This window comes from Triticum aestivum, chromosome 1D, assembly GCF_018294505.1.
Source record: "Triticum aestivum cultivar Chinese Spring chromosome 1D, IWGSC CS RefSeq v2.1, whole genome shotgun sequence".
In the NCBI taxonomy this organism is placed as follows: domain Eukaryota; kingdom Viridiplantae; phylum Streptophyta; class Magnoliopsida; order Poales; family Poaceae; genus Triticum; species Triticum aestivum.
The window spans coordinates 335,132,594-335,144,123 of NC_057796.1; the positions used below are offsets into that span (position 1 = coordinate 335,132,594).

At 42.8% G+C, this 11,530-nt stretch overlaps 1 protein-coding gene across 6 annotated transcripts; it reads right to left on the reverse strand.

Moving 5' to 3' along the window:
- Positions 1–1,592: 1,592 nt before the first annotated feature.
- On the reverse strand, positions 1,593–6,257 carry LOC123181864 (uncharacterized). 6 transcript variants are annotated; one of them, XM_044594265.1, is made up of 3 exons: positions 5,016–6,257; positions 4,831–4,919; positions 1,593–2,161 (listed from the first exon to the last, which is right to left on the reverse strand). In XM_044594265.1, the coding sequence occupies exons 1-2, from the start codon at positions 5,793–5,795 to the stop codon at positions 4,875–4,877; spliced, it is 825 nt and encodes a 274-aa protein (XP_044450200.1). In that variant the 5' UTR covers positions 5,796–6,257; the 3' UTR covers positions 1,593–2,161; positions 4,831–4,874. The 6 variants fall into 6 exon arrangements, 3 of the variants coding, with proteins under 3 accessions (XP_044450200.1, XP_044450197.1, XP_044450199.1); XM_044594262.1 differs by having other exon boundaries at positions 1,593–2,167; XM_044594264.1 differs by having other exon boundaries at positions 1,593–2,276.
- Positions 6,258–11,530: the final 5,273 nt, after the last annotated feature.

The following is an 11,530-nucleotide window of genomic DNA, read 5'->3' on the forward strand; positions in this document are numbered from 1 at the left end:
GTCACTGACATGTGGGCCAGCCACCTGTTGGGCCCACATGTCATGGACACAAAGGCAGGTGCCTTAAGGCACCGAAGCATAGTCCTGTCGGGGTGGTCGCGTGTGTCGGACGGACGCGTAGCACCCAGCCACCCACCCCCCCCCCCTCCCCCCAAAAAAAGGACGACGACAATATAACTTCGTGCTTCCACGTTTTGGATTGAAATATCTGGCGGCCCCAATTCCAGCCCTGCAAAATCTCTCTTCTCCACCGTCCCCTTCCGCGCCCAGATTGCTCAAATCCCTAATTCGCCGCCAACCCTCGAATCGCCCCTCGTCTCGTCTATTTCCCCACCGTTCCCCACCTCTGTGCCGGACGACGACGACGAAGAGGATGGTCGCGCTTCACCACCGCACCGGAGCTACCTCATCTACGCCCTCGTCCACCGCACCGGGTGGTCCACCGACAACGTCGGCCGCCACAACCGATGTGCCTCACAGACACCGAGTTCCACCGCATCAGGTGCGCTTCACCGACGTCGTCTCCCAGCTCACCGGGGCTACTTCACCGAGCACATCGTCGCACCTCCGCCCCCGAGGCCGTTGGGGCTTCACCAACGGTCTCGTCCACCGCATCATAGTGCTCCGCTGCCACTCAAGATCTGCATCCGTGCATGGCCAGCAAACGCCAGTGCATCACCCTCAACGGCTCCGAAGTGACCCGCACTCTAGCTAGGCGAGCATGCCCAAACGCCGGCCCGAACTAGATATCCACACATCACTCCCTTGTGCACTGTTCCGACGATGTTTGGATATCCTTTCACTGCTCTCTTAGCTTACACGCCTATGCAACTCTGACTTTAACTCTTATTTCTTCTGGAGATATCATCTGAAACAAGCAAATCCATTTTTTAGCGAAGCATGACGGCGCTACGGGATCTGGTACACATCCTGCACACCCGTATAACCTTGTAAGTATCTGTCCTCCGGTACAACATCAAGGTCGATTCCTCTTATTTGATCAACCATTCGCCGTGTCAAAAATGCAGAGGGGGATGCAAGGAGCACAAGGCCTGCAAATCCAAGATAGTGGTAACATGGACTTGTACATGGAACATGTAAGAAATATACACACACGGTCTAACCCCTATTCCTCGATCCTTTTCCATGGTTCCGCTCACAATGATCAATTGAGGCTAGGGGTTAGGGACCTTTACATAGTGCTATTCCAGTTAATTTTAAACTGTATAAACTGCAGATAAATGTCCAGATAAAATCTGTTTAAACGAAGACTCCAGGTTAACTTAACCAACCACGATCATTAGTAACCATCAAGGATTTTCATCTGCAAACTGTCCCATAAGCACGTACGTGTGAGTCGCACGCTGAATTTGAATTACAATTCAAATTCACAGGCTTTACCAATTCATGGAGACAATCCCATGAACAACCTGGCATTCCATAATATGTTGTGCCCGGGCAAAATATACATTAGTATAATAAATATTCCAGCATTAATAAATATTGTTTCCAGCATATACGTACCGGCTTCCATGAACTATATTCCATTCATGTATTCCAAGCAATATTCAAGTGCATCGGTAAATTCCATATCGAGGTAAACATATTCCAGGAACTATGTAGTATAGATAAAATGTTGCAAGCCACACATAAGTATTTCCTACATCTCCCACTTGGCTAAAACATTCTAATTCCAGAAACGAAGACCCATGTTGCAAACATGTTTACAAAATACTTCCTGACTAAGAGGTTTAGTAAGTGGATCAGCAACCATGTCCACACTAGGTAAATAATCTAAACGAACTATTTTTAATCTATTAACGACATCACGAATGTAGTGATACCTTCCCTCAATATGTTTGGTTTTGCTATGAAACTTTGGATCCTTTGAGACCTTGATTGCCGCCTGGTTATCACAGAAAATAGTAACAGGATATGAAGCGCTTTCCACCACCACGAGAGACGCAAGAAACTCCTTTAACCATACACCTTCTTTCACAGCTTCCGACACAGCAATATATTCAGCCTCCATAGATGAAAGTGCTACAGAATCTTGCTTCTTGCTACTCCAGGAAATAGCTCCTCCTGCTAGTGTAAACATATAACCAGAAGTTGATTTCCGGTCATCAAGATCCCCTTGCCAATCAGCATCAGTAAACCCCTGTAGCTGAAGATTGTGTCCATTAAAACACAAAAAATAGTCCATAGTTCCCTTGACATAACGCAAAGTGTTCCAAATCTGTTTCCAATGCTCAGGTCCAGGATTCATTTGATATCTACTCAACAAACCCACGGCATGGCATATATCAGGTCTTGTAAATAGCATAGCATACATTAAAGAACCCAATGCAGATGAATAAGGAATATTGCTCATTTGTTTTCTTTCCTCGGGAGTTTTAGCACACATTTCCTCACTAAGTTTAGTTCCCCTAAGAAAGGTACTTTAACAGGCTTGCAATTTTCCATAGAGAATCTCTGAAGTACATTATTGAGATATGCCTTTTGAGACAAACCCAACATTCTCTTCCTTCTATCTCTACGTATTTCCACTCCCAGAACATAGGAAGCTTCCCCCATATCCTTCATGTCAAATTTAGAGGATAACCAGGTTTTAACTTCCATCAGTGTAGATTTATCATTTGAAGCAATCAGAATATCATCAACCTAAAGAGATAACAATACAAATTTATTTCCCATTATCTTAAAATAGATACAATGGTCACCTTCCGTCATTGAAAAACCATATGACGTGATTCCATTATCGAAAAGAATATACCACTGATGTGAGGCTTGTTTAAGACCATATATGGACCTGTTTAATTTACAGACCTTCCCTTCATTCCCCCTTTCCACAAAACCTTCAGGTTGGTTCATGTATATTTCTTCTTCCAACATTCCATTTAAGAATGTTGTTTTAACATCCATTTGATGCAATTCCAGATCATAATAAGCAGTTAATGCACTAATGATCCGTATAGAGGTAAATTTAGCAACGGGAGAAAAGGTTTCTACAAAATCAACTCCTTCCATTTGTGTAAATCCTTTAGCAACAAGCCTTGCTTTATATGTATCCACTTGACCAGTCGCATTCAGTTTCCTTTTAAAGATCCATTTAGAACCAATAGACTTTCGATTGTTTGGTAATGCAACTAATTCCCAAACATTATTTTTTCTCATAGAGTTTAATTCTTCCTGCATGGCATCCATCCAAAGATTTGATTCAGGACTTGCCAATGCAGCTTTGAATGATTTTGGTTCTTCCTCTAAGTTCTGAATTTTAGAGTGCACTTCCCCCAGAAAAACAAAATACTCATCTAAATATGCAGGTGGTTGTGTATTCCTCCCACTTCTCCTAGGCATGCTATTCGAAATAGAGTTAGTAGATTGACTAGCATCATTATTTTCCTGAACTAGAGGTTCAGTTTCAGGTATAGATATATCTTCAGGTTCTACTAATAATTCCACCCTAGCTCGTTTAGCACGGCGAGGTGTATCCTGATCAAGAAAAATTGCATCTTCACTTTCAATCAATTTCTTTCTTTGAGGATCCCAAAAACGGTAACCATTAGAACCTGATGCATAACCAATAAAAATTCCTGGGGTACTTTTAGATTGTAGTTTGGTGCGCAACTGGCTAGGTATCCTTATTTGAGCATTACACCCCCAAACCGCAAAATGGCGAAGTGAGGGCTTCCTTCCCTTCCAAAGCTCATAGGGTGTTACCGTTACAGCTTTAGAAGGTGAGTGATTCAATAAATATACAGCAGTGTGAAGTGCCTCTCCCCAAAAAGACAATGGCAAGTCGGAATAAGCCATCATAGATCTAACCATATCCATTAAAGTCCTATTCCTTCTTTCCGCCACTCCATTCTGTTGTGGAGTATATGGCAAGGTATAGTGATGAATAATGCCATGTTCTTTGCAGAAATCATCTAGTATTCCTGACGTGTATTCACCACCACGGTCAGTTCTAAGTATTTTAATTTTCTTGTTTAGCTGATTTTTTTCCACTTCCGCTTTGAACACTTTAAAAGCATCAAATCCTTCTGATTTGTGTTTAAGCAAATACACATAACCGTATCTTGAATAGTCATCTATGAAAGTGATAAAGTAGATTTTCTGCCCTCCTAAAGTGGGTGTGGAAAATTCCCCACAAATGTCAGAGTGAACGATGGCAAGCTGTTTTGTTGATCTACTTGCTTTGGGAAAAGGCGACCTAGTCATTTTACCCATAATACATGCTTCACAAATACCATAATCCTCCCACTTAAAGTTCAAAATTCCAGAACTAATAAGTCTCTTAATCCTATTCTTAGATATATGTCCAAGTCGCAAATTCCACAAGTAAGATTCAGAACAATTATTTTGTCCATATATTCCTCACAACAGAGTTATCTTCGCCTACTAAGCAATTATTTTCCATGATGTCATTTAGAAAATAGAGTCCACCATGTCTATCGCCTGAATGTACTAATCTTCCATTTAAGACAATTTTAGCCTTCCCATCACCAAAGATAATTTTATATCCAATTGACTCTAGTTTGGACACTGAAACTAGATTCCTTCTCATATTGGGTGAATAAAGTGCATTTTCCAACACTAAGTTTCCTCCATCGGGGAGTTTAAGCACATAGTTTCCAATTCCTAGTATGTCTGCTTTAGCTTGAGTTCCTAAATAGACATGTCTTGTTCCTTTTGGAGTTGTTTTGAGTGTGGCAAAAGAGCTAAGTTCTCTAGCTATGTGTGAAGTTGCACCAGAATCTACTACCCAACTATTCTAAAAAGTAGTAGTAAATAAGGATTCAGTGCAAACATAAACATCGGTAATACCTTCAGGGGATTGATTCCCCTTGCGGCTGTCATCCTTGTGAAAATTATTTCTTTCGCTGTTCGGCTTCCTCTTCTTGGTGCATTCTGACCTGAAGTGGCATGTATTAACACAATTATGGCACTTGTAGTTTCTCTTGTCAATCTTGTGAAAACGAGTTGTTGTTGTTGTTATTGCCATGTTGCACCTTGTTCCTTCTCTCATCTCTGTAGTTCCTTTGATCCCTGTCACGTTTATAATTGATCTTGTCCCTTAGGTCCGGTCCTCCTCCTCTCTTAGTCCAGTTCCTTCGGTTCCCATTGTTTTTGTACTCACCAAGGTGAAGCTCTGGCTGATAAGAAGCTTTATCTTTCCCTGAGTTAAGCCTGCGATCCTCCTCCATTAGCAAGTGTTGCCTCAGGTTTCTCATATTGAGTGTGCGTTCTGAATGACAAAAAGAAATCTTGAACTGTTCCCATGATGGTGGCAAAGAATTCAGAACAACCATGACTTGTACTTCCTCCTGGAACGGATAACCAGCAGTTTTTAATTCTTCTGCCAAGACACAGAGCTTGTTGAAGTGTTCATTGGCTGTTTTATCACCCATCTCCGATGTCAGAAACTTGTTCACAAGACTAAGCACCTTCACAAGGGAAACTTCTCCAAAATCTTGTTCCAGCCTGAGCATTATTCCACAAGCTGTTCTATCCGACTCATATTCCGCAGCCAACGAATCAGTCATCGAGCCAAGGATATAAACTCTGGCAGTCTTGTTGTCCTTGGTCCATTGCTTCAGTTCATCATTGTATTCCTGCTTTTCTTCATCTGTAGCATCCTCTGCTGGCTCGTTAGGCGCCGAAGTTTCAGAAACATAATCAATATTCTCAGCCGTAAGCAAGAACATGATTTTCCTTTTCCAAACCGTGTAATTCGTTCCATCAAGTTTGTAGGCACGGAGTAATTCAGCGAACACCCCATTGGAAGCCATTGAAATTGGTTTCTTCTTCAGTTACCTCAAGTTCCTGTCGTGGAGGCCGAACACAACAGTTGTCGATGTCGGAGCAGTCCTTCCGTGGACGCGAAGCAGGCCGGTGAGAGTTGGTCGGGGCGATGAGGTTGTATCCGCTTCCTTCGAAGAAGCGCTATGGAGGCGCAGGGAACGAAGTCGAAGGAAACGGCGGGAGCGGGGCGAACGTCGATGGGGAGCGGCGCGAACGTCGGGGAGGAGCCGGTCACGAGCGGTGGCAAGCTCGGCCCGAAGTGGATGGGGAAGGTGGAGGTGGAGGCGTAGGCGCAGCTGGGGCTTGGCCTGGAGGCGATGGTGAAGCGGCGGCGTGGGTTTGGTGGAGGTCTGGCGAAGCGGCGGCGCTTGGCGAGCGGAATCGAGCGAAGCGGCGGCGCTGACCAGAGGAATCGAGCGAGATCGATCTAATCTGGGGTGGAGCTGTTGTGTACGTACGGGCCTCCCTCTTGCTTTTTTTTCTTTTCTTTTGGGGAAAGAAAGATAGAGTACGCAGCGGAATACTAATCCAGATCGTAATTGATTCGACGACTAACAAAATCGTCAAACCCTTAATCGGCTCTGATACCAATGTAAGAAATATACGCACACGGTCTAACCCCTATTCCTCGATCCTTTTCCATGGTTCCGCTCACAATGATCAATTGAGGCTAGGGGTTAGGGACCTTTATATAGTGTTATTCCAGTTAATTTTAAACTATATAAAATGCAGATAAATGTCCAGATAAAATCTGTTTAAACGAAGACTCCAAGTTAACTTAACCAACCACGATCATTAGTAACCATCAAGGAGTTTCATCTGCAAACTGTCCCATAAGCACCTACGTGTGAGTCGCACGCTGAATTTGAATTACAATTCAAATTCACAGGCTTTACCAATTCATGGAGCTAATCCCATAAACAACCTGGCATTCCATAATATGTTGTGCCCGGGCAAAATATACATTAGTATAATAAATATTCCAGCATTAATAAATACTGTTTCCAGCATATACGTACCGGCTTCCATGAACTATATTCCATTCATGTATTCCAAGCAATATTCAAGTGCATCGGTAAATTCCATATCGAGGTAAACATATTCCAGGAACTATGTAGTATAGATAAAATGTTGCAAGCCACACATAAGTATCCCAAGCGCAAGCAGAGCTGCAGCGAGCCTGTACAACGAGCTAGCGTAAGTCCCTACATTTCATTTAATTCGTACTGGCATTCGTGTATGATTTGTGTGCAGTGGCTGATCCACGAATTCAAGTTACCAGGGGCGAACATTTAACTTAAAAAATATGAAGGCACTTGCACTCCGGAAATCAACATAACTTGAGAAATGTGAAGCTACATGCACTTTGAAAACCAGCTAATGATCCAAAGTAGTTCAGATTATAAACACTAAATGATGCAAGCACCAAAAAACACAAAATGCAATATGGTGTACAAGGACTATAAACATGGTCTGTACCTGCTTGAATTATTCGTTCTCTGGCTGAAAATATCAAAGTGTAATTGCACGTATAACCAGTGCGCAAACTGCATATCAATATATCTATCCTGCACAAGTATGGCAATAGTTTCAAACAACAGATTAGAAAAGTATTTATGCTATGTTGTCATGATACGGGGACTTTCTAGTAGATGGCCTCGACGTTTCCTCAAGCTATGAAAATGCACTATAATTTGCTTGTCATCAATGCCTGCAAATCTCTGTCTCTCTCAACATAGTAGATCATCATTAGACACTAAATCCTTCAATGAGCTTGCAAAATGATTGCATTAGATCCCTCATTAGACACTATATGTTCATCACCAGGAGCATGTAAAATGTTTGCATCAAATCCTTCATTAGCAGTCTGTTCATTAGACACTTCAGGCTCAAGAACAACATGAGCTTGTATGTTTGAAACGGAAACTTGATTAGATACATCAGATTCAGTCAGTTCAGTATTGATTGGGGGAGTTATAAAATAAGTAGAAATTGGTTTCATTTTCTCATAGATTCCCTACATACAAGCAGTTTTACAACACCGTCAGGTTTAACTATTGGCCAGAAATTGAAGAGTTGAATTAGATATAATCAGGGATGTGATGTACCTGCTCATTGCGCATGCTACTCTTGCAAGCTACGACTGTCCGTTTGCGCAAACTCGATGCCATGCCCGTGCTGCCGCCGCTGCCTCCCACGCAGGCTACACCCAGGGTTGGATCTTCATCTTCTTGTCCTTCCGTTCGCTTGAAGCCCGGCGACCGCCCTCCAACGAGGGCAAGAGGAAGTGCTGTGTCGGTCTGTCTAGCGGCGGCTAGGTTAGGAGCGAACCAGACTGGAGGCTGGAGCGAATGAATTGGGATTTTTCCTGCTGTCGATCGATATGGGAGGCGCTCGTTTGGGCCGCGAGCCTGCTATAGGGCCTGCCTTGCACTTATGTTATTGGCCCATCCAAATTGAAACATTTTTCTTCATTTTTTACATTGCCTGCTCGTGCGTTGAGACAAACAAAACTAGCGTGGGCCAACCTGGACGACTCAAACTAGGTGCACACTCTCCAGCCACCTGAGGCGGCCGCCCATACCAGCCCCTATGGTGGCGTCGCCCCTTTTGCGTGTATGATTGGATAGTGAAAAATATTCCAGTGGCGCTTTTGATTTACCCACAGAATGGTTGAATTGCTTGTTTCTATGAACTGAGTTCACCAATAATGTGAAGGATGCCAGTCTTTTCATCCTATTGTAGATTGCTTAGATCTCGATATGCCAAAAGTAATCGCATGAAATATACAGTAAAAGCCAGTGTGATGTGTTTGGCTACAACTAGTCTGACTACACGTCCTCATATAACGTATCAAGGACGCACCATCTTACCAGATTAACCATTCGACTTACCCATGCAGTGTGGGAAGAAAGAAGTATTGGGACTGCGTATCCAAGCAATTGATGCCATGGACTCCTTTGTACAACCTTGTAAGTGAAAAAGAAGTTGCAGTGTGCCTGTACAAAGAACTAGCGTAAGTTCAGTTACCTGCTTCTCGGAATTTTAGTTAGCCACTTATTGCAAAATTGTTCAATTACGTTGCTTGGCTTAATTTAGTTTGCTACTGATTACATAATGGCACAGCCTGTTAATCATATTGTAGACTGCGCCTATCTATGTGTTTGATACTTACTATTGAGAATTACCTGTTTGCCTTAACTTAAATATTTACTTGTTTGTTTAACTGCTTTGCTGCTGCAACAGCGGGTTACAATGATGTTAATAACTACTTTTCAGTATCCAACTGAAACTCTTTAATTCCTTGTTTGTTTAACTGGTTTGCTGTTATAACTCCCAGTTGAGATGTTTTGCTAACTTCAACTTTTCTGAATCCAATCGGAACTTTAATGGCAAAACAGGTTAGCCCAAGATCAAAGAGCGAGGTCCCCATGGATGTTGCATCATCCCACAGCAGTGGCACCGGCCCAATCATGCATTATGAATTGCCAACTGCTGATGCTCTGAGGCTAAACTAGTGGTAGAAAGAGATTCTGCTTCTGCACTTAGAGATGAAGTTGACATGTTGAGGAAGCAAACAGCACAATCACAAGCAGTACTCAAGACAACCATTAAATATTTGGTGGATTTCAAAACGAAGCAAGCTGAGACTAACCAGATTGTTAAGGTCCTGAAGGAAAAAAGGAAATTAAACTCCTACTTGGTAAATCATAGGTGAAATGTTCTTTCCATAGTTGAATAACCTTTGTGTTGTCTGTTCATGTAATCAATCAAACCATTTGTTTTAGAGATCATGTAATAATTGTTTTTTTTGTTTTTTGGTTTGTAATTTTATTTGAGCACAAGTCTGTATTAATTGATAAGACTCGGAGACATTTCATTTGGATTGCTGTGCCAGACCTACAAATATGCCAATCGGGCTGAATGTGCATTCAGCAATAGTAGTAGTATAGATGGACCATAAGTGGCATGCATCGGAAAGGGCCAAGATGCTGGCTAAAAAAAGGATGCTGTTGTAGCCAAAAAAAAGTACAGCGGCCTGGCTTATGTATGTTAGTTGATATTATTGATCCATATACTCTATAAGTGTTTATATGTCTGTTAGTTCTATACATTCTTGGTTGATTGACTCGGTATTTGAATCTTGATACATCGCTTGTGTACATATCTAAATGGGAGTACACATTATGCTGTGAAGTGTTCCAAATATTCGAATTCACCTTAAACTGGATTCTAGTTTCTGAATTTGAGTATCGGCATTTGTAAACCATATTCATATATGACAGTGGAATACATCTTTGTCGTCCTTTTGAAGATATATAAAAACACATAGAATGATTTATAAAGATTCATATAGGAATACAAAATGGATTCGAATTTAGTTGCCAGGGTAAACGTGGATGCTTATTGTCCCAAAATTCGAAAGAAGCAGCAAAATGTCCACTCCCACGTCGGCTGCCCGAAGCCAAGTGTTTGGGAGATGGAAATTACTGTCTACCCATTACACGGACAATCCATCGGCCCGATTTCCACTGCTCTAAATAAGGGTAGGTTAGTAACTTCAATTAGACGTGACACGACCGCCTCTGAGCCCATTCCGACACGGTGAGCGTCAAACATGGACAGCAAAACTCATTTGATTCAAGCTCGTCCGAAAGACCTCTGTTTATCCCTCCATTCCCCATTCATACACGGTGGGCGGCAAAACAAACTCGACTCGGCCGAAATCGATGTAGGCAAATATTTTCAATAGGGGCAGGTTTGTAACTTCACTCAGACGTGACTCAAACGGGGGCTAAGTTCGTAACTTTCCCATATTTTAGACAGGCGCGTCCTAAAAACATGGTTCCCCGTACCTCTCCCTCCATTTTCCCATTCATACACCGTCTGCGCTAGAACACCCCATCCCCACACCAGCCTCCGTCCGCCACCCCATCCATCGCCGCCGTCCTCCACCACATCCATCGCCACCGTCCTCCACCATGCCGGAGCGCCTACCAAGACCGCGTCGTCCACTGCTAGAGATGGACGTTTCTCATCCACGGCGACGGACCAATAGCATTGCATCGCGTCCTCTCGCTTCATTGGCGCCGTCGTCCTCTTTGCCGGGGCCGCTCACACGACCTTCTCTTCCACCGCAACGGGACTTATCCCCCGATGCACCCGTCTACCATCGCAGATCTGCTTCAACGCCACCGACAGCCATCGCACCCCCGATGCCTACACGGCGCTGCAAGAGAGGTGCTACTTCATATCTCCTCAACTTTTTGATCTCAACCAGAAAATAGATCTTAACTTGGTTACTCTACTTTCTTTTCAGCTCTTAGAATTTAGTTCTTAGTTCGAAGCAAACAATGGATGCTAAATATCATTTCTCCGGTTTGCAGCTTCAAATCTGCCATGGCACAGCCATAATACGGTTTAATTGATCATGCTTAGGGTTTAATTGATCATGTTGGTTCCGTGGTGGTTTCTTTAATAGAAATCGGAGGGGAAACCCTCTTTTGCTAAAAAAATATGCTTAGAGTTTCCCCCTTTTATGATCACTATACGATCAGAATACGTGCTTCGTGTCATAATAACACTGCTCCACCCATCAAGCTAAACAAGCTTAGTTGTTCAAATACGAATCTGATATTATTAAAACAGAGTTGTTTAATTGGTCAGCTAAATGTTCCTAAATTAGTATCAAAAATGCATGTTCGCCGCTCGGGTGTGTGTC